The sequence below is a fragment of the Tachypleus tridentatus genome, chromosome 8 (assembly GCF_004210375.1).
Source record: "Tachypleus tridentatus isolate NWPU-2018 chromosome 8, ASM421037v1, whole genome shotgun sequence".
In the NCBI taxonomy this organism is placed as follows: Eukaryota; Metazoa; Arthropoda; class Merostomata; order Xiphosura; family Limulidae; genus Tachypleus; species Tachypleus tridentatus.
Window position 1 is genome coordinate 158,992,225 of NC_134832.1, and position 24,885 is coordinate 159,017,109.

The 24,885-nt window shown below is 32.7% G+C and overlaps 1 protein-coding gene across 1 annotated transcript in view; it reads right to left on the reverse strand.

Moving 5' to 3' along the window:
- LOC143224345 (complexin-like) overlaps window positions 1-24,885 on the reverse strand; it is a 269,524-nt gene that overhangs the window by 197,938 nt on the left and 46,701 nt on the right. Inside the window, exon 2 of the mRNA XM_076452734.1 lies at window positions 13,600-13,739. Coding sequence (XP_076308849.1) covers window positions 13,600-13,654 — 55 coding nt within the window. The 5' untranslated portion in view covers window positions 13,655-13,739. The remainder of the gene's footprint in view (window positions 1-13,599; window positions 13,740-24,885) is intronic.

The following is a 24,885-nucleotide window of genomic DNA, read 5'->3' on the forward strand; positions in this document are numbered from 1 at the left end:
GTAGAATACTGAGTTGATTTAACATACTACAGTTGTAATAATGACTGATGAATACAGAAGTTCACAATTACAGTATTAACTGTTATCAACCATTGAGTGAATACAAATAGTATGCCATTTATTCGAATACAGATATTAGTACGAATAATCTTAATGTTGTACTCGAATACTAATACCCCATGTCTGATATACGTCACTGACTCTGGTATCAACTTTAGTCAAGTTCAGTGTATCATGTACCTGAAATGGAATTTCATGAACATTTTCCATATTACAACTTACTAGGTAGGTTATCTTAGGACAAGATAAGTTGCTTTCCTTATATGTAATTGTCAAACAAAAACATAAAAACTACAAAACCCAAAATGTGACACCGAAAACATACATATGTATCTCCCCATGGACTCTACTTGCATGCCAAATTTGGCTAGGATCTATTAACAAGGAGACAAGTAGTGGTAAAAAAAATATAAAAACTAGTAAAAGAACTATAAAATGTGAAACCGAAAAATGTGTAACTTCCCACAGATCCACAGAACGTTAATACCAATTTTAAATAAGATCCTATCATACACTGCGAAGAAATTGCATGTACATGAAACACATTTCACTATCATATTTATATAGACTTGCTGAGGTACAAGTACCACAGACAAAAGTTATGTAAATTCATGATTCATGAATGGCTATCTCAGGACATGAAAGGTTGTTTCCTTTATATACAATTTAAAAAAACGCCCCCAAGATAGCAAACCACAAAATGTGAAACAGTAAATTTGCAAGTATCTCTTTATAGACCCAACACACCTTCATGCCAAATTTGGTGAAGATACATCAACAGGAGCGAAATAGTAGTAAAGAAAACCCACAAAAGCATCCGTGCAAAACGCAAAACTGAAAATTTGTGTGTATTTTCCCATATACGTAATGAATCCCCATACCAATGTTGGTGATGATCCATCCACACCCTGTGAAGTATTTACATGGACATACAACAGACAGTACTATTATATTTGTATAGATGGCGCCATAGCATTTTAGATCTGAGTGTAATGTATTCATGTCGTCATATTTGCACTCTGGCAATGGACAAAAATAAAATTCTTTGTGACAGGGAAGGTAGGCGAAAAAGTAAAACCGTGATCTCTATTGCAAATCTATATGGACACAAGATAAAATTTCGCAAAGTTGAGGGTTCCACATCGCGTAATAAAAACGTTTTTCCAGTATCATATAAGTAAAAATTCTATTATGATATAATAAGTAGTACATGGACACTGTAATATCATATTTATATAGATAAGTAGTTACATGGACATACAAGAGATAGAACTATTATATTTATACAGATAAGTAATTACAAGGGCATACATTAGACAGTATTGTTATATTCTTATAGATAAGCAGTTACAGAAACATACAACATGCTGTACTATCATATTCATATAAAGTAGTTATATCGTTATACAACACACGATGCTATTATACTTATATAGATAAGTAGTCCCCTGGGCATAAAACAGACAATACTATTATATGTATAATGGTTTTTCTTTACAAAAGGCAGTCAAAGTAAAGAAAAACTGATTGAAATATGCAGTTCATTTGTTTTTCTTACAAAACTAAATACCAAAATAGGAAATCTAACATTCTCTGACATTTCAGTGTCAATTACTAAAGTTCAGCCTATAAGGATGAACAATGTAAGGCTGTTTTTAATATAAGGCTTTCATCTTCTAAATATATGTATAGATGTTAATACAAAACTGGTTTCAATAACTCATAATTATATCAATTTGCTAATAGTTTATATGAAGTGGAACAAAGATTTTACAAGAGTTCGCTGGATTTTATACAAATTATCATTTTTAATGTCATATTAGAAAGAACTTGCTCATTCCATTTGCATATACATAAATGTTTTACATCTAATTTGCTTCTTAGTCCCAAACACGAGATTTGTTTATAAACAGACATTTAGAACATCTCGCCAGTTCCTATTTTAATTTCAAAATTACAACCAACAGCATGACGATTTCTAACAGCCTCCAGAGAGAAATCACAAAGTAGCTTGGGACCGTTTCCATGCTATACAGTGTACAATTCATTCACCTAGCAACGTGTCCGTTTCCAGGTTATACAGTGTACGGTTCATTCCTCTAGCAACGTGTCCGTTTCCAGGTTATACAGTGTACGGTTCATTCCTCTAGTAACGTGTCCGTTTCCAGGTTATACAGTGTACGGTTCATTCCTCTAGTAACGTGTCCGTTTCCAGGTTATACAGTGTACGGTTCATTCCTCTAGTAACGTGTCCGTTTCCAGGTTATACAGTGTACGGTTCATTCCTCTAGTAACGTGTCCGTTTCCAGGTTATACAGTGTACGGTTCATTCCTCTAGTAACGTGTCCGTTTCCAGGTTATACAGTGTACGGTTCATTCCTCTAGTAACGTGTCCGTTTCCAGGTTATACAGTGTACGGTTCATTCCTCTAGTAACGTGTCCGTTTCCAGGTTATACAGTGTACGGTTCATTCCTCTAGTAACGTGTCCGTTTCCAGGTTATACAGTGTACGGTTCATTCCTTTAGTGACGTGTCCGTTTCCAGGTTATACAGTGTACGGTTCATTCCTCTAGCAACGTGTTCGTTTCCAGGTTATACAGTGTACGGTTCATTCATCTAGTAACGTGTCCGTTTCCAGGTTATACAGTGTACGGTTCATTCCTCTAGTAACGTGTCCGTTTCCAGGTTATACAGTGTACGGTTCATTCCTCTAGTAACGTGTCCGTTTCCAGGTTATACAGTGTACGGTTCATTCCTCTAGTAACTTGTCCGTTTCCAGGTTATACAGTGTACGGTTCATTCCTCTAATAACGTGTCCGTTTCCAGGTTATACAGTGTACGGTTCATTCCTCTAATAACGTGTCCGTTTCCAAGTTATACAGTGTACGGTTCATTCCTCTAGTAACGTGTTCGTTTCCAGGTTATACAGTGTACGGTTCATTCCTCTAGCAACGTGTTCGTTTCCAGGTTATACAGTGTACGGTTCATTCATCTAAGAGCGTCTTTACAGCATTCATTATAAGGTTCTGAATATACCCAACTGGGCTAACATTTTTCTTGGTATTTGTCAGTTTACCACACATCTTCATCCGTTACTAACGGTAACCATTGTTTTACATAAAAAAAAATCTTAATTGTATAATCAGCAACTAACAAGACCCGGAGACGTAATCAGGTCTGTCTTTCGAAAGTTATTAGCACTTATAATTACCCCTAAACACAACCACACACCCAGACGATATGACAACAGATTAGCGCATGATAAACTAATTTTAGGATTTTATCCAGATCTAACTTTCCTTCTTGTATCCAATGTTCGTCCTTTCAATTTTTCGGGTTAGTTTACATTAAACTAAGATGAATCCTGATTCATTGCTAAATATTAAAATTTTCTATTAGTGAGTGTTCACCGAGATTTACCTTTTGTAAATATTCTACTTGGAGCCCACGTGACAGACAACAAACACACACCATAAACGTAATAACCAGACAAAAGCACAGATGTCTAAGTTGGCAGATTCGAGTCACACGTGGTAAACAAACAAACAACAACTGTCCAGATAATTAAACAGAGAAGAAACACACATGTTACACAGACAAGCAGACAAAAGATATCCAGAACATTAGACAGACAAAAGATACGCATGTTACACAGATAAATAGACAAAAAAATTTTTAGATAAATAGACAGAGAAGATACAGGCATGTGAATAGAGATGAAGTTTAGCCTGTTGTTAATCACCAAGCCACACAACAAGTTATCTGAGCTCTTCCCGCTACAGGTATCAAAACCTGATTTTTAGCGTTCTAAGTCATACTACTAAGCTACTGAAAGACAACAGATAACTGAGAATAAATATATTAATAAACAACAGAAACGCAGATAAATGTATAATAACACATTCAGAAAAATATAAATACAGGTAACACACTACACTTAGAAAGGTGATTTTATTTTTTTACTGGATATAAAATAATGCAGCATTACAAGGTCACACTGCTTTCTAGCTTTCTCTGAACCTTTCATAAAAATAAAAACGTAAATCAATAGAAGTGTTTTTGTCACGTAATGAGACGTTACAGAAATACATACAAGTTTAACGAACCTTAGAGTTTCATACAAACATTATTAAAAGCTACATCAAACTGCTGGTGAGTTGTACTTATTCTCGATGTATGAAATAATTATTTCGCTCATTAAAATCTGAAACTCATTACTTCAAAGTTCTCTAATGGCTTCTCTCCTGACAATGATGATACAAAGGAATTCCAAAACTGTATCAAAATAACGAAAAACGAAATCGATTTTCTAAGATATACTGTCATCACGAATATTTTAGGTCGCACCTTAATTAAATATTATCGTTGCACGTTTAAAGGCGACCTCGTCTTTATTGGACATGGAAATAGTTTTAACACTGTCACTGTTTTATATCCACGTATGTGTGTGTATTTGAACATTTTTATTATCTAAGCAGAAAAATTACATAGATCAGAACTATGTATTATAGATATCTGTCTATCAAAGAGTATGAAGGATAAATTATTCTTTGTAATGATTAGAATATATTATTTTCTCATTTAAGTACCCTTGGGGCTATCGATATTTTCGGACTTAATTCCAATAATATATATTATAAAGTATGAATAGATTAAAATATTTAGGCTAGCCCTAAATCCACATTCTACGTTAACAATACAAAATACTCATTATAAGTGTAAAAAAATAGCATTAGTATATACGACTTCCACCAATGAGCTTCACTTGAAAGACTGCAATCTTCCTCGCAGGAAACATAAACATGAAGGCTTTCCTGCACGTGTAAGAACCTGACGTTTATACATTGTTATCCTCCAACAACATCTACTTCACAATACCAACATGTTAGTAATAAATTAACAAGATATACTTCACCATACCAACATGTTAGTAATAAATTAACAACATCAACTTCACAATACCAACATGTTAGTAATAAATTAACAACATCAACTTCACAATACCAACACGGCAGTAATAAATTGACAACATCAACTTCACAATACCAACACGACAGTAATAAATTAACAATATCTATGTCACAATACCAACATGTTAGTAATAAATTAACAACATCAACTTCACAATACCAACACGGCAGTAATAAATTAACAATATCTATGTCACAATACCAACATGTTTGTTATAAATTAACAACATCAACTTCACAATACCAACACGGCAGTAATAAATTAACAATATGTTAGTAATAAATTAACAACAGCAACTTCACAATACCAACATGTTAGTAATAAATTAACATCAACTTCACAATACCAACACGGCAGTAATAAATTAACAATATCTATGTCACAATACCAACATGTTAGAAATAAATTAACAACATCAACTTCACAATACCAACAAGGCAGTAATAAATTAACAATATCTATATCACAATACCAACATGTTAGTAATAAATTAACAACATCAACTTCACAATACCAACACGGCAGTAATAAATTAACAATATCTATGTCACAATACCAACATGTTAGTAATAAATTAACAACATCAACTTCACAATACCAACATGTTAGTAATAAATTAACATCAACTTCACAATACCAACACGGCAGTAATAAATTAACAATATCTATGTCACAATACCAACATGTTAGTAATAAATTAATAACATCAACTTCACAATACCAACACGACAGTAATAAATTAACAATATCTATGTCACAATACCAACATGTTAGTAATAAATTAACAACATCAACTTCACAATACCAACACGACAGTAATAAATTAAGAATATCTATGTCACAATACCAACATGTTAGTAATAAATTAACAACATCAACTTCACAATACCAACACGGCAGTAATAAATTAACAATATCTATGTCACAATACCAACATGTTAGTAATAAATTAACAACATCAACTTCACAATACCAACACGGCAGTAATAAATTAACAATATCTATGTCACAATACCAACATGACAGTAATAAATTAGCAACATCAATTTCACAATACCAACACGACAGTAATAAATTAACAAAATCTACTTCACAATACCAACACGACAGTAATAAATTAACAAAATCTACTTCACAATACCAACATGTTAGTAATAAATTAACAATATCAACTTTTCACAATACCAAAATGAAACTAATAAATTAACAATAACAACTACACAATAACAACATGACAGTAATAAATTAACAATGTCAACTACACAATATCAACATGGCAGTAATAAATTAACAGTATCAACTTCCCAATACTAATACGGCAGTGATAAACTAACAATATCAACTTCACAATAACAACACGACAGTGATAAATTAACAATATCAACTTCACAATACCAACATCATGGTAATAAATTAACTTCACAATACCAACACGACAGTGATAAATTAACAATATCAACTTCACAATAACAACATCATAGTAATAAATTAACTTCACAATACCAACACGACAGTGATAAATTAACAATATTAACTTCACAATACCAACATCATAGTAATAAATTAACTTCAGAATAACAACATGACAGTAATAAATTAAAAATATCAACTTCACAATGCCTATATAACAGTAATAAATTAACAATATGAACTTCATTATACCAATATGTTAGTAATAATGACCTAACTAATCAGTAAACGTATTTGATAATATAACAGAAACATGTCAGTTTCATGACGGTGGATATAAATTCGAGTCTTTTTTATTATTATTATTACTTATTTACTTGGGGATACTTTTTTTATTTCTGCATAATATGAACAGCGGGAAAGCTGTAACAACGTATACTTAAACAATGCATGATTTAACCCCTTACCTCACACACAGGTTCGAAGATAGCGTTCTGGTAAGAAATGTTCGATTAGCAACATATTTAACTAAAAATATGTTGTTTGTTTTTCAAGTAAGTGCACTAACTTTGTGCCACCTGTTGTGTTAAAATAACATACTTGTAACTGTATTCTTCCTATCTATAAGTTATCTCACATGCAAGTTACAATTTATCAAAACATTTTAATTGAAACGTATTAATTTCATCTGTCATACAAAATATTACTGATATTATATTAAAACGAGTTCGTTTCTGTAACGTACTCTAATTTTGCCAACTTGTTTTATATTAGATCACTATATCTTAAGGTTCAGTATTTTTTGTAATAGAAAAGAAGTCGAACTGTGAAAACTTTGTTAGGTTGTTTGCTACATGTTTGTGACTTGGTGAAGCAACATTGAGTTGTCCGTATTATCTGAAGAACATAAAAAAACACACTTACGGTCGTATTGATTACCTCAGAGCATAATTTAAAACAACTTCTAAGAATTTCTTTACAAAAGTAACATCAAAGTCTTTCTTCACAATACAAATCACCCTATACACCAAACCTTACTGAAATACACTTAATTAGCTCAAAAATTTGGAATTGTCTTACACAATACGATAAGTACGGTACAAGGATATGAAAATCAACTTGCAGACAATACATAAACTAAGTAACACGTTGTTCTAAGGACAAGAAAACCTGGTAATAAGTTGTTTTAAGAACAAGAATGGCAGGTACGTTGTATGTTAAGGGACAATAAAACTTGGTAACATGGTGTTTTAAGATCAAGAAAGTCTGATAACATGGTGTTTGAAAAACAATAAAACATGGTAATAAGTTGTTCTATGAACAAGAAAGGCAGGTAACGTTGTATGTTAAGTACAATAAAACTTGGTAACATGGTGTTTTAAGGTCAAGAAAATCAGAAAACATGGTGTGTGAAGTACAATAAAACATGGTAATATGGTGTTTTCAAGAACAAGAAAACATGGTACCAAGTTGTTTTAAAGACAAGAAAAGCCTGGTAACATGGTGTTTTAAGTATAAAAACTACATTTTCAGCAAAGACACAGCTCTTTCAACTTTTCTGTTCTAGTTAATAACACTGAAGACTATTCAGGTTGGAAGTTAACTTCTATGTTAAAGTGATACCATAAGAACAATATCAACAGTGTTTGAACTGTGTCTACACAGTTTAATAATAAATATCCCAGTAGAAAAATTAAACGTACTGATAATCAAAAGACACTTGATCCATGTATATCCTCCAAAACAAGAAATCATAGGAAGATAAGTCACTTCTGTATGTGGACGATATTTCTGTATAATTTAACCACAGAGTGTATATTAATAAGATGTACCCATTCATATACTTTCAAAGAGTGAAACAGATTTAGTATAGTTATGTAGTCACTCATACAACGTTTTGATTTCCATTGATTAGTGTTTAGTCCTTTTGATTTTCTTCAAACACTTTGACATAAAAAAAAACGTTTAAAATTACTGTAGAAAGAACTAAAATCACTGAGCGTTCAGTACTGTAGAAAAAACTAAAATTACTGAGCGTTCAGTACTGTAGAAAGAACTAAAATTACTGAGCGTTCAAGACTGTAGAAAGAACTAAAATTACTGAGCGTTCAAGACTGAAAAAAAAGTAAAATCACTGAGCGTTCAAGACTGTCAAAAGAACAAAATCACTGAGCGTTCAGAACAGCAGAAAGAACAAATATCATTGAGCGTTCAGTAAAATAGAAACAACTAAAATCACTGAGCATCCAGTACGGCAGAAAGAACTAAAATCACTGACTATTTAGTTGTGTAGAAAGAAATAAAATTACTGAGAGTTCAGTACAATAGAAAAAACTAAAATCACTGAGCAGCCAGTACTGTAGAAAAAACTAAAATAATTGAGCCTCCAATACTTTAGAAAGAACTAAATAAAACTGAGCGTTCACTACTGTAGAAAAAAACTAAAATCACTGAGCGTTCAGTACTGTAGGAAAAAATAAAATTACTGATAGTTCAGTACTGTAGAAAGAACTAAAATCACTAAACATTCAGTACTGTAAAAAAAACTAAAATCATTGAGCATTCACTACTGTAAAAACAACTAAAATTACTGAGAATTCAGTGCTGTAAAAAAAACTAAAATAATTGAGCATCCAGTACTTCAGAAAGAACTAAAAATCACCGAGCGTTCACTACTGTTGAAATAGCTAAAATCACTGAGCAACCAGTACTGTAAAAAGAACTACAAACCACTGAGCGTTCAATACTGTATAAAAAACTAAAATTATTGAGCGTTCAGTTCTGTAGAAACAACTAAAATTACTGAAAGTTCACTACTGTAGAAAAAACTAAAATTACTGAGAGTTAAGTAATGTAGAAAAAACTAATATTACTGAAAGTTCAGTACAATAGAAACAACTAAAATCACTGAGCATCCAGTACTGAAGAAAGAACTAAAATTACTGAGAGTTCAGTACAATAGAAACAACTAAAATCACTGAGCATCCAGTACAATAGAAACAACTAAAATCACTGAGCATCCAGTACAATAGAAACAACTAAAATCACTGAGCATCCAGTACAATAGAAACAACTAAAATTACTGAATGTTTAGTACTGTAGAAAGAACTAAAATCTCTGAGCATTCATTACTGAAGAAAAAACTAAAATCACCGAGCGTTCAGTACTGTAGAAAGAACTAAAAATAACTGAGCGTTCACTTCTGTAGAAAAAACTAAAATTACTGAGAGTTTAGTACTGTACAAAAAACTAAAATCACTGAGCATCCAGTACTGTGGAAAGAACTAAAATTACTGATATGTCAATACTGTAGAAAGAACTAAAATCACTGATATGTCAATACTGTAAAAAGAACTAAAATCACTGAACATTAAATTCTGTAGAAAAAACTGAAAGCACTGAGAGTTAAATACTGTGGAAAGAAGTAAAATCACTGAGCGTTCAGTATTGTAGAAAGAACTGAAATAAATGAGCGCTCAGTACTGTAGAAAAAACTAAAATCACTAAACGTCCAGTATTGTAGAAAAAGCAATGATCACTGAGCGTTCAGTATTGTTCAGTAATATAAATCACTAAATTAAATGTATCAGTATGAATAGATTCCATGGAACCCTAGAGGAAAGTGTTTCATCAGTCGTTTTGAATTAATCCAATAAACTGGCCTGATACATGTTTGCTAACAGCTTACTACAACCGGCTGATCCAATCAACTGGCCTGATACATGTTTACACTTAGCTTACTATAATCCACTGATCCAATGGATATAAGACATTCCTCTTATGACGAATTACATCTGTTTAATACCACGCGTTCAATAATACCATAAATACAACTTATTAAAGAATCAATTTGTTTATTGGTTTGTTTAAAATTAAGCACAATGGGCTGTCTGTGTTTTACCCACAACGAGTAATGAAACTCAGTTTCTAACGATGTAAGTCCGCAAACATACGACTGTGCCACTAGGGGCATTGCTTATTGGCAGACCTTAAAAACATAATTAGATATTCTTTTACTATCTTTTATCAACTTTTAATCGTTTAGGTTTCAGTACATAGATGGAGTTGAAAAAGAACACAAACAGGGTGGTCCAAAATTAACTATTCATGTTTAAAATCTAATAATTAAGAACGTAAATACAACCATGGAGTTTTCTACATCTTTCAGTCCAGCTCGAACAGTTTTTATTGCCACAGTGTTTGTTGTTGGTTTTTATTCTCATGTCTTTTGGTTCACTCTAGTGAATAGTGTTACCCCATAAAAATGTCTCAGTGTGGTTGACCATTCAGCGTAGGAGAGTTCCGTGGCCTCCGCCGTTCTCAGTCGTCACTTCACTAAACATACTTTTTTGGGGTATGTTCAGGATATCGTATATTGTACTCCTGGAGTAAACGTCACGAAGCTAAAGTCCACGATAACGGACACAGTCGCTACTATAACTATTGGCGTGTTGCAACAAACATGGGTTCAAATCGAATATCAGTTAGAGGTCATAACATCTAATAACGGTTCAGACGTAGAAGTCTACTAACGTAGCAATAAAAACTGTGTGAGTCTCGCTACAAAATGTTGGTAACGACATGGTTGTATTTCTTCAGTAAGTTAAGTATATAATTTTAAAATAGAGAAGATAATTTTGGGTCACCCTGTATTTAAATGAACAGTTGTTATTCCTACCCTTCTCCTAATTATCTTACTTTGAAATCATGACCACATATTCTTTGTCCAACGTTGCCGAAAGTGAATGAAAATTACGTTCTAAAGACGGATGGTATGGGAATTAACATTGGGTTTCTCGTCATCATGAATGAAAATTGGCAAGTTTCACTAAAAGCTAATTTAGAAGTGTGAAATAGTCCCAGTAATAAGTGTCATTACTGTAATGTGATGTAGAACCGTAAGTAATATATTATCATGTAATTATACAGTGTGGATATTAATCAGGAATAATTATAATCATATTTGCGTCTGATTTCAAATGCAGGAGTTAAATTCATCTGAAATTATGATAAAGTATCAAAACATTGAAGGAAGAAACAAATGCTACATTCAGTCATTTCATTTAACATCTTGTTTAAGTTATTGTTTCATTCTCGATGTGTATAAATCCAGTTAAAGTAAAGTCAAACACATTTAAGCCAAGGGTATTTAATAGGTTCACGACAGAGTGCGCCACCACCAAAAATCATAATACGAAACTTGTTTCATTCGTTCAGTCCACATGATTTGCTTGTAAAGAGAAGTTAAATTTTTATTTTACGTGTCAATAATGTGGCATAAAATAAACAAACTTTCGATTAACTCACGTTTTATGAAAAAAATTAACTGTTTATATAACTGTGTATTAATTATTACAATAAAGCGATAATCATGTGTGTCCCAGATGCTAAAACAGCAGAATCAACAAACGGATCTCTTATAATAACTTGTCTCTTGACCCCTAAGTTTAAGATGGAAACTACAACACATTGACCCCTAAGTTTAAGATGAAAACTACAATACATTGAACCCTAAGTTTACGATGGAAACTACAACACATTGGCTTTTGAGCTTGCGGGGAAAACAATAAGACATTTGTGTCCTCAACTTATGATGAAGCTAGAAGCTTGAAGCTTTCAAAAATAAAGTAACCTTATTAAATATCGCAATTATACCTTTCAAGCTTTTACCATCTCAAAGGGCATAAAGTTAACCAAAAGAGATACAAATAACATTCGCTTTTCTATGACTGATATCTCTAGATATGTAGAATCATTATACAGTTTTAATATATACGAAAACCATTTCGAGATGCTATCCGTTAACACTTCCAGTTTTTTAATATAAATCATTGTCATGATATGATTTCTTTATTCCACACAGTGTGTAATTATAAAAAAAGTTATACAAACAAAAATAGTAGCCAACAAAATTAATATTTTATACACTTGTGGTTCTAATGATATCCTGTAGTCAATATAAATCACCGAGTTGCATTGGTACTGACACAGAAGAACCCTGAAATCACAAAGAAAACTCTACGCAGGTTTTCAGAGAACGCCCTTTTATCAGAAGTATATAATTATGTAAACGTTTGTGAAGACGTTCGCCTGAGATGTCGAGTATATTAAGATATCTGTTCCAGTACACGAGAAGTCAGAAATAGCTTGTAATTTTAGAAATTATTCTTCAAAATTCATTTGTCATTATGATGTTATTGTATAGTGAAAAAGTGTTAAATTTATATTAATGAAATTATTGGAATTTGTGTGTCACTGAATTCTCATAGGTGATGTATCTAAAAACCAGTTATTATAAATTAATAAGTTGTCTTCATTTAAACGAAATAAAACTTACCGTCAAGACTTGACAACACGCCCAAAATTGGATATCACGTATCACCTGTTCGTAATATGATACACATTCCACTCATTTCAGGGTTGTAAGCACAGTACAAAATATATAGCGACTCAAAATACTCGAAAGATTCCTAGTGGCTTACAATAAACCACAATGATGGGATATTAAACGACTGTAATATTGTTCATTGAATTGTTCTAATTTTAATTTTTATATTTAGGCTAAAAATATCAATTTTAACGCTCTGTATTATGGGATATTTCAAAAAATACTGATACAACAGACACAAGTCCTCTTTCTTATTATGGGATATTTCACAACATACTGATACAATAGACACAAGTCCTCTTTCTTATTATGGGATATTTCAAACAATACTGATACAATAGACACAAGTCCTCTTTCTTGAGCCTAAAAATACCCATAATCTTTATCTTGAAATTTTAAGTAAAATTACCTAAAATACGATTGGTCATTCATCAGTGGTCAAACTCTCTATACAATAATAGAGATGTTAGTCTTAGTCTATAAATAAACGACCTAATAAAACGAAATTGTTTTTATTTCATTATACATTCAAGGTGTCGCTGTACAGCTTCATTATAAGCTCTCCACTAAAATACAAACCAATTAGAACCGAAAGTTTCGGTTTGAACTTTAGTGAGAAGCTTCTGAATGAAGTAAAGCGAAACAACGTTGAGTGTATATCTTAACAGTTTATTGTTGTTTATTTCTCGTATTAAAATGGTTTATATACACCAGTATGTAGTACGGAAATGAAATATTTTCTGTATTTGTTCATATGATACTCAACTTACCCTTTACAGCGTTCAGTTTGTTGCCCATCATCTGCTTCGCTACAAAGGCGGCCATCTTGAGTGTTTATAGGACTGTTGGAGTCTGACACAGCCAGAAATGTAAAATATCACTAAACGTTGAGTCTGTCACGACTAAAGCTCTGAAAGAATGATTAAAAATAGGAAGTTTTAAACGTGCACAGCACGTAATAGATATATATATGTATGTATATTCAGAGTACGTCATATACATATGTATACTACCCTCTAACTGTAAGTTAGTCGCTTTAACGTCTTTGAATTCGTAATTGAGAACACATATATAAAGACAAGCAAACACTGTCGTACGTTATGATTAAAGTCCTAATTATCCATACAGAAACATTTAGTGTGTGATATCTTCTGGATGAAACTGGAAAATGAAAGCAATACATCAAATAAAGAAGTAAAACACTTACCTTCTAACTCTGTCATAACAGTTTAGATACACTACATTCCAAGTAAATAAAAATTGTTATTTTATTCGTAACTTCCCGTGCTTAATACAAGTAGACTTTTGCCCAACTTAACACTTTCCTAAACACTTACGACCACTTATTACAGTTGTTTCTCTGATTGCTATAACTAACTTCCAGATTCATTAAAGTGTGAGATCGCTGCACCGACCTTCCCGTCATGCCTTTTTCCAAAAGTGTATACATTTCTTTCAACTTTAAGTTTCTTCGCTACAGAATATCTAGAGTTACTCAGCAATATATCTTATAATTAAAATGTATGTTTGTGCTTGTTAATAAGCATAAAGCTACATAATGGGCTATCTGTGCTCTGTTCAACACGGGTATCGAAACCATGATTCAAGCATTGTACGTCCAAAGACATACCGCTCTGCCATTGTAAACCTTTTAATGCTAAACACACACGCACAAACACCTTACAACGAGGGCGAAAGATGTGGTGGTGGCCGAGGACAGTAAGGACTTGTTTATAGTAGTGACAAAGTGTGACTCAAGAACAGAGGCAATGTTTCATATTCAGGATCCTTAGGACTATTAATAAATACAAAAATCAATTGTGAAAAATAAACAGTCCTTGACTACTCGTATATAAACAGTCCTTGACTACTCATATGTAAACAGTTCTTAACTACTCATGTGTAAACAGTCCTTGACTACTCATGTGTAAACAGTCCTTGACTACTCATATGTAAACAGTCCTTAACTACTCATGTGTAAACAGTCCTTGACTACTCATATATAAACAGTCCTTAACTACTCATATATAAACAGTCCTTAACTACTCATATGTAAACAATCCTTGACTACTCATATATATTCTTTAATGCAGAATACACATACACACAACTCTGTGTTGTTTAGTTAGATATCTAATTACACATACACACAACTCTGTGTTGTTTAGTTAGATATCTAATTACACATACACACAACTCTGTGTTGTTTAGTTAGATATCTAATTACACATACACACAACTCTGTGTTGTTTAGTTAGATATCTAATTACACTAATTATACACACAACTCTGTGTTGTTTAGTTAGATATCTAATTACACATACACACAACTCTGTGTTGTTTAGTTAGATATCTAATTACACATACACACAACTCTGTGTTGTTTAGTTAGATATCTAATTACACACACACCAACTCTGTGTTGTTTAGTTAGATATCTAATTACACATACACACAACTCTGTGTTGTTTAGTTAGATATCTAATTACACATACACACAACTCTGTGTTGTTTAGTTAGATATCTAATTACACATACACACAACTCTGTGTTCCTTAGTTAGATATCTAATTACACATACATACAACTCTGTGTTGTTTAGTTAGATATCTAATTACACATACACACAACTCTGTGTTGTTTAGTTAGATATCTAATTACACATACACACAACTCTGTGTTGTTTAGTTAGATATCTAATTACACACACACACAACTCTGTGTTGTTTAGTTAGATATCTAATTACACACACACACACAACTGCGTTGTTTAGTTAGATACACACACACACAACTCTGCGTTGTTTAGTTAGATATCTAATTACACATACACACAACTCTGTGTTGTTTAGTTAGATATCTAATTACACATACACACAACTCTGTGTTGTTTAGTTAGATATCTAATTACACATACACACAACTCTGTGTTGTTTAGTTAGATATCTAATTACACATACACACAACTCTGTGTTGTTTAGTTAGATATCTAATTACACATACACACAACTCTGTGTTCCTTAGTTAGATATCTAATTACACATACACACAACTCTGTGTTCCTTAGTTAGATATCTAATTACCCATACACACAACTCTGTGTTCCTTAGTTAGATATCTAATTACACATACACAAAACTCTGTGTTGCTTAATCAGATATCTAATTACACATACACACAACTCTGTGTTGTTTAGTTAGATATCTAATTACACATACACACAACTCTGTGTTGTTTAGTCAGATATCTAATTACACATACACAAAACTCTGTGTTGATTAGATATCTAATTACACATACACAAAACTCTGTGTTGCTTAGTTAATTGTCTAATTACACATACACAAAACTGTGTTGTTTATTTTGATATCTAATTACACATACACAAAACTCTGTGTTGCTTAGTTAGATATCTAATTACACATACACAAAACTCTGTGTTGCTTAGTTAGATATCTAATTACACATACACAAAACTCTGTGTTGCTTAGTTAGATATCTAATTACACATACACAAAACTCTGTGTTGCTTAGTTAGATATCTAATTACACATACGCAAAACTCTGTGTTGTTTAGTCTAATTTTCTACCAGTCGAAGTTTACTATTACCCACATCGTTCAGTTCCATCTTTCAGTTCCTGCTAATTCATATCAGCTCTTACACTGTATCGCTAATACAGTAAACTAGGTCTCTATATAAACCAATCAGTGTAGCTGAACTATGACACAAACTAAAGAATATACTATTGTTAGCATTGTACACTAGGTCTCTACATAAACCAATCAGTGTAGCTGAACTATGACACAAACTAAAGAATATACTATTGTTAGCATTGTACACTAGGTCTCTACATAAACCAATCAGTGTAGCTGAACTATGACACAAACTAAAGAATATACTATTGTTAGTATTGTACACTAGGTCTCTACATAAGCCAATCAGTGTAGCTGAACTATGACACAAATCACGTAATATGTTATTATTAATATTGTATACTAGGTCTCTACATAGACCACTTAGTTTATCTAACCTACGACACAAATCATAGAACAAAATAGTGTTAATACAATAAATAGACTAGGGCTCTAGATAAATCAAGCCGAAATATAATAACATTTTAAAATAATTATCTTTAATACAATTTTAATTTAATTAATTAGTTATTAAACATAATGCCATCTTTATTCATCAGAAACGAATAGATTATTAACAAGAAATAATTGTTGGTTCAATATATTTACTGTTTATTTCAATTTATACTCGTCTAAATACAAAATAAGTTATCTGACCTATATATACCCCCTATCAATAAGCGTCACGTAACATCACGCTGGATTTCTCGAAAAATGAGAAGTCATAGAAACCAGAATGTATTTATCGATATGAGTGTCTTGATTATTGTCTGACCATTACGATTTTAGTAACATGGGTGCAAGGAGTCGTTTTGGGTTTTACGGTTTATATGTGTGTTTTAGCGTTTTTACCACTACCTCACCTCCTGTGGGTAAACCTTTATTAAATTTGGTATGTAGGCTCATTTTATACACAGCAAGATACAAGAAAATTGTAGTTTTGCGGTTCTTCTATATGTTTATGTGTTGTTGTTTTTTTACCACTACGCTGGCCCCTGTATATAAATCTTCATCAAATTTGGTGTACTGACTTGATGGGTCTCTGCGTAGGTACGTGGAAACTTGAGGTTTCGCGTTTACTGTTTTGCAGTTTTTATAAATATATTCTATTATTACATATAGAGCAAACAGCATTTCATATCTCAACATAATCTTTGATTAATCAAGAATTTAAATAATTTTCGTTTTAAAGAATGATGCTCTAGGAAAACATACTTTCAATTTGTTGTTCTCTACATTTTAACCTTTCAGGGCATACACTAACAGAAATATTTCTATATACTTTTGTTGCTAAGCGACGTGACATGAAGGTCATTGTGTGAACACAATGTTACCAAACCCCTCTGACTTATCTGTATATTATAAGTGTTAATACAATTAATTATTATAGTTTTGATTGGAACACAAAACAATTTACCGACGTTTGAGTGACATGATTGCAATTTTTTGTCTCTTTGTTGGTTAAACATGGTTTCGCAAAAGCTGTTTATTTATTTTAGTTCGCTATTAAATGTGTGGCTAGGTCATACTATAGTGTGGGGGTGGTATAATTCTACTGTAATTTCAGATGGGCTATAAATAGAATTACGCATATATTTAAAAGATTTAGCCCTTTAAACTAATACAATACGGCACATTATGTCCTGTTTGTTATGTCACCACAATGCCATCTACTGACCGTTATGTATCAGATATACAAATATTTTACCTTCTTGTCACTCCCCCTTGGGTATGTTGCAAATGTTTAAAAGATAAATTTAACATAAATTAATCAGGTGACAGAAACGTTATTCTAACATGTTTATACTTTTGGTTTTACTTAGAGTGAAGAACAAAACTGATCGTCTTCTCGAATGACTACTGTATGTTATAAACAGAATCTAACGACGAGTACAGTATCCTGAAGTGACTACTGTATGTTATAAACAAAAAAGACAAGTACAGTATCCTGAAGTGACTACTGTATGTAATAAACAGAAACGACGAGTACAGTATCCTGAAGTGACTACTGTATGTTATAAACAAAAACGACGAGTACAGTATCCTGAAGTGACTATTGTATGTTATAAACAGAATCTAACGACGAGTACAGTATCCTGAAGTGACTACTGTATGTGATAAACAGAAACGACTAGTACAGTATTCTGAAGTGACTACTGTATGTTATAAACAGAATCTAATGACGAGTACAGTATCCTGAAGTGAGTACTGTATGTTATAAACAGAAACGACGAATACAGTATCCTCAAGTGACTACTGTATGTGATAAACAGAAACGACGAGTACAGTATCCTCAAGTGACTACTGTATGTGATAATCAAAATCTAACGACGAGTACAGTATCCTGAAGTGACTATTGTATGTGATAAACAGAATCTAACGACGAGTACAGTATCCTGAAGTGATTACTGTATTGATAAACAAAATCTAACGACGAGTACAGTATCCTGAAGTGATTACTGTATTGATAAACAGAATCTAACGACGAATACAGTATCCTGAAGTGACTATTGTATGTTATAAACAGAATCTAACGACGAGTACAGTATCCTGAAGTGACTACTGTATGTTATAAACAGAAACGATGAGTACAGTATCCTGAAGTGACTATTGCATGTGATAAACAGAATCTAACGACGAGTACAGTATCCTGAAGTGACTACTGTATTGATAAACAGAATCTAACGACGAGTACAGTATCCTGAAGTGACTACTGTATTGATAAACAGAATCTAACAACGAGTACAGAATCCTGAAGTGATTACTGTATGTGATAAACAAAATCTAACGACGAGTACAGTATCCTGAAGTGACTACTGTATTGATAAACAGAATCTAACGACGAATACAGTATCCTGAAGTGACTATTGTATGTTATAAACAGAATCTAACGACGAGTACAGTATCCTGAAGTGACTACTGTATGTTATAAACAGAAACGACGAGTACAGTATCCTGAAGTGACTATTGTATGTGATAAACAGAATCTAACGACGAGTACAGTATCCTGAAGTGACTACTGTATGTGATAAACAGAATCTAACGACGAGTACAGTATCCTGAAGTGACTACTGTATGTGATAAACAAAATCTAACGACGAGTACAGTATCCTGAAGTGACTACTGTATGTGATAAACAGAATCTAACGACGAGTACAGTATCCTGAAGTGACTACTGTATGTGATAAACAGAATCTAACGACGAGTACAGTATCCTGAAGTGATTACTGTATGTGATAAACAAATCTAACGACGAGTACAGTATCCTGAAGTGACTACTGTATGATAAACAGAATAACGACGAAACAGTATCCTGAAGTGATCTGTATGTTATAAACGAAACGAGTACAGTATCCTGAAGTGACTACTGTATGTGATAAACAGAATCTAACGACGAGTACAGTATCCTGAAGTGACTACTGTATGTGATAAACAGAATCTAACGACGAGTACAGTATCCTGAAGTGATTACTGTATGTGATAAACAAAATCTAACGACGAGTACAGTATCCTGAAGTGACTACTGTATGTGATAAACAGAATCTAACGACGAGTACAGTATCCTGAAGTGACTACTGTATTGATAAACAGAATCTAACGACGAGTACAGTATCCTGAAGTGACTACTGTATGTGATAAACAGAATCTAACGACGAGTACAGTATCCTGAAGTGACTACTGTATTGATAAACAGAATCTAACAACGAGTACAATATCCTGAAGTGACTGCTGTATGCGATAAACAGACACCTACAATCTAAGCTCATTATAAAGTCCAAAAATAAAATAATATGTTTCAAGCACTTTGACCATTTCAAAATATAAATACTAAATATTCAAAAATAGACTGGAGTCCATAATGTCTACTACCGTGAGAGACCGTACATCATTAGATTTACACAGTTTAAGAAAATAGAGTGAAGTCCATAATGTCTACTACCATGAGAGACCGTACATCATTAGATTTACACAGTTTAAGAGAATAGACTGGAGTCCATAATGTCTACTACCGTGAGAGACCGTACATCATTAGATTTACACAGTTTAAGAGAATAGAGTGGAGTCCATAATGTCTACTACCGTGAGAGACCGTATATCATTAGATTTACACAGTTTAAGAAAATAGAGTGGAGTCCATAATGTCTACTACCGTGAGAGACCGTAGATCATTAGATTTACACAGTTTAAGAGAATAGACTGGAGTCCATAATGTCTACTACCGTGAGAGACCGTACATCATTAGATTTACACAGTTTAAGAGAATAGACTGGAGTCCATAATGTCTACTACTGTGAGAGACCGTACATCATTAGATTTACACAGTTTAAGAGAATAGAGTGAAGTCCATAATGTCTACTACCATGAGAGACCGTACATCATTAGATTTACACAGTTTAAGAGAATAGACTGGAGTCCTAATGTCTACTACCGTGAGAGACCGTACATCATTAGATTTACACAGTTTAAGAGAATAGAGTGGAGTCCATAATGTCTACTACCGTGAGAGACCGTACATCATTAGATTTACACAGTTTAAGAGAATAGACTGGAGTCCATAATGTCTACTACCGTGAGAGACCTTTCATAATTAGATTTACACAGTTTAAGAGTCCTTTCTCGTGTCAGTATGGTATGTCCTTCATGAAATCGTAACTCAGCTAAAGATTATTAATATTCCATTTCTAGGGCTAAAATATCCGACGGTAAATATGACTTCAATTTCTTACCCCTCTATTCACGCACATACGTACGATAATACTGCGTTCATCCAGGCAGCAAATGAACAGACTCAATAACAAGGCTTATATCGTGACAAGGGAGCCATGGATTCAGGTACACACACCTGTCAGGCTAGTTATTTGTAAGGTGTACTAGAAGTTCATGTTACCTCACGCAGGCTTTACTTTGTGTGTTATCGAACTTGCACTACGAAATAAGAACCGTTATAAATCAAGGTTTTTTTTCTATATTGAATGAATTAAACATGTTAAAACCTTAAAATAACCTAATGAATACTTAAGAGTTTTGTAATTTAATTATTACGATGGATATTTAATCATTAAGTTGTATAATTCAAATGTTAAAGCCTAGTGTATACCCTCATTCACCTTTTTGGTGTAATAAATTGCATAGCTTTATATATATATATATATATTTATTTATTTATTGTATACAGCAAGTTGCAAATATACAACCTTAATGACAAGTGTTAAGTACAAACTGACACACCAGACTGAATAGCATTATATGTATACGTGTACATAACAAGTTGTATATATATATAACACAAGTGTTAAGTACAAACTGACACACCAGACTGAGTAGTATTATGTGTATACGTGTATATAACAAGTGGTATATATATAACACAAGTGTTAAGTACAAGCTGACACACCAGACTGAGTAGTATTATATGTATACGTGTATATAACAAGAGGTATATATATAACACAAGTGTTAAGTACAAGCTGACACACCAGACTGAGTAGTATTATATGTATATGTGTATATAACAAGTGGTATATATATAACACAAGTGTTAAGCTGACACAATTACTTTAAACACTCATTGTTAACATTCTGATTCCTCTTCGACATTGAGACTGTCATGATCTAAAGACATAGACAAGTAACTATGGCTGATATAGTACTACATTCAAGAAGGGTTGATCTTAATACGAATATCACAGGTTACTATGACTGATATAGTACTACATTCAAGAAGGGTTGATCTTAATACGAATATCACAGGTTACTATGACTGATATACATATGACTAGTACAGTTAAGAAGGGTTGAAATTAATGTGAATATCACAGGTTACCATGACTGATATACATATGACTACTACAGTAAAGAAGGGTTGATCTTAATGTGAATATCACAGGTTACCATGACTGATATACATACGAGTACTACAGTTAAGAAGGGTTGATCTTAATGTGAATATCACAGGTTACCATGACTGATATACATATGACTACTACAGTTAAGAAGGGTTGATCTTAATGTGCATATAATTGGTTACCATGACTGATATACATATGACTACTACAGTTAAGAAGGGTTGATCTTAATGTGAATATCACAGGTTACTATGACTGATATACATATGACTACTACAGTTAAGAAGGGTTGATCTTAATGTGAATATCACAGGTTACTATGACTGATATACATACGAGTACTACAGTTAAGAAGGGTTGATCTTAATGTGAATATCACAGGTTACCATGACTGATATACATATGACTAGTACAGTTAAGAAGGGTTGATCTTAATGTGCATATCACAGGTTACTATGACTGATATACATATGACTAGTACAGTTAAGAAGGGTTGATCTTAATACGAATATCACAGGTTACTATGACTGATATACATATGACTACTACAGTTAAGAAGGGTTGATCTTAATGTGAATATCACAGGTTACCATGACTGATATACATATGACTATTACAGTTAAGAAGGGTTGATCTTAATGAGAATATCACAGGTTACTATGACTGATATACATATGACTACTACAGTTAAGAAAGGTTGATCTTAATGTGAATATCACAGATTACCATGACTGATATACATATGACTATTACAGTTAAGAAGGGTTGATCTTCACGTGAATATGAATATCACAGGTAACTATGGCTGATCTTCACGTGAATATCACAAATAACTATGGTTGATCATCACGTGAATATCACAAATAACTATGGCTGATCATCACGTGAATATCACAGGTAAGTAACCATGGGTGGTCTTAATATGAATACTAGTTAGGCACTTGTTGAATACATCGTTTCAAGGCAAGCATTTCATAACAAAAACACAACAAACTAATACACTGAACGACAGAAACAAACACTGGGCAATATTATAATTATTATTTCTCAAAACTCATGCTGTGAAAATGATATTAGAAACTAGAATCAAGTCGAATAAACTGAATGACATCAGCACACGGGATAGTGACATGCTTCCTTAAAACGGAAGTAGATATTTCTGGTGACATGCTTCCTTAAAACAAAAGTGGATATTTCTGGTGACATGCTTCCTTAAAACAAAAGTGGATATTTCTGGTGACATGCTTCCTTGGATAAATGCTTCCTTAAAACAAAAGTGGATATTTCTGGTGACATGCTTCCTTAAAACAAAAGTGGATATTTCTGGTGACATGCTTCCTTAAAACGGAAGTGGATATTTCTGGTGACATGCTTCCTTAAAACGGAAGTGGATATTTCTGGTGACATGCTTCCTTAAAACGAAAGTGAATATTTCTGGTGACATGCTTCCTTAAAACGGAAGTGGATATTTCTGGTGACATGCTTCCTTAAAACAGGAGTGGATATTTCTGGTGACATGCTTCCTTAAAACAGGAGTGGATATTTCTGGTGACATGCTTCCTTAAAACAGGAGTGGATATTCCTGGTGACATGCTTCCTTAAATTAGAAGTGGATATTTCTGGTGACATGCTTCCTTAAAACAGGAGTGGATATTTCTGGTGACATGTTTCTTAAAACGGAAGTGGATATTTCTGGTGACATGCTTCCTTAAAACGAAAGTGGATATTTCTGGTGACATGCTTCCTTACAACAAAATCTAAAAGAGTGATCAACAAAAGGGTACTCGAAAACCTTTTAACTAACGACACCATACAAAACTAATATATTGCATGGCAGAAATATTTTAAGTAAATACTTTTTAAGGAAGGGCATCCTAGAAAATTATAAAAGCTGAGAACTTGAACACAGTTTTAAGAAAACATCTCCTAAAAATCTAAGAAATTGGCCAACTGAAGTAACCTTGTATGAAACAATAAGTCTAAGAGACTGGACAACGTCCAAAAGATTACACTCAGGTTTGAAGAAATGAAAATAAAAATTTCATCTCTCAATAACTCTGGTTGTTTTACAATGGAAGTGATGACAAGAAACCCACCTGAAGTAAAAGTGTATTCTCAAGACGGCTGGTATGGGTATTAAAACTTTTATCAAAATAAAGTAGAAAACAAGGTTTCCACCTTCTTAGGTCAAAACTTTGTTCACTACTTTAATACAAGTTTTAATAACCATACCAGCCGTCTTGGTATACAATGGAAGTAATAACTCTTGCCCCTGAAAAATAATTACACTGAAATTAATCTTTTAACATAAAATGGTGAATCGTAAAGAAATATAAAATTTAAACAGAAACTAACTTTTATTGATTCAGCACCACAGTTTACGTTATATCATGTGATACACAGTTTGTTTACTATTAATAGTATTTTGCTATATAATGTGGTTCAACTGTAACTGGCAAGCGTCAGTTATACAAACGTGCATGTGTTATTTTAATGCTATAAAACAAGAACAACAAAATGAAGCTAATTCAAATGAATCAAACATTCATAAAATGTTAGGTTAAGATACCTTGTAA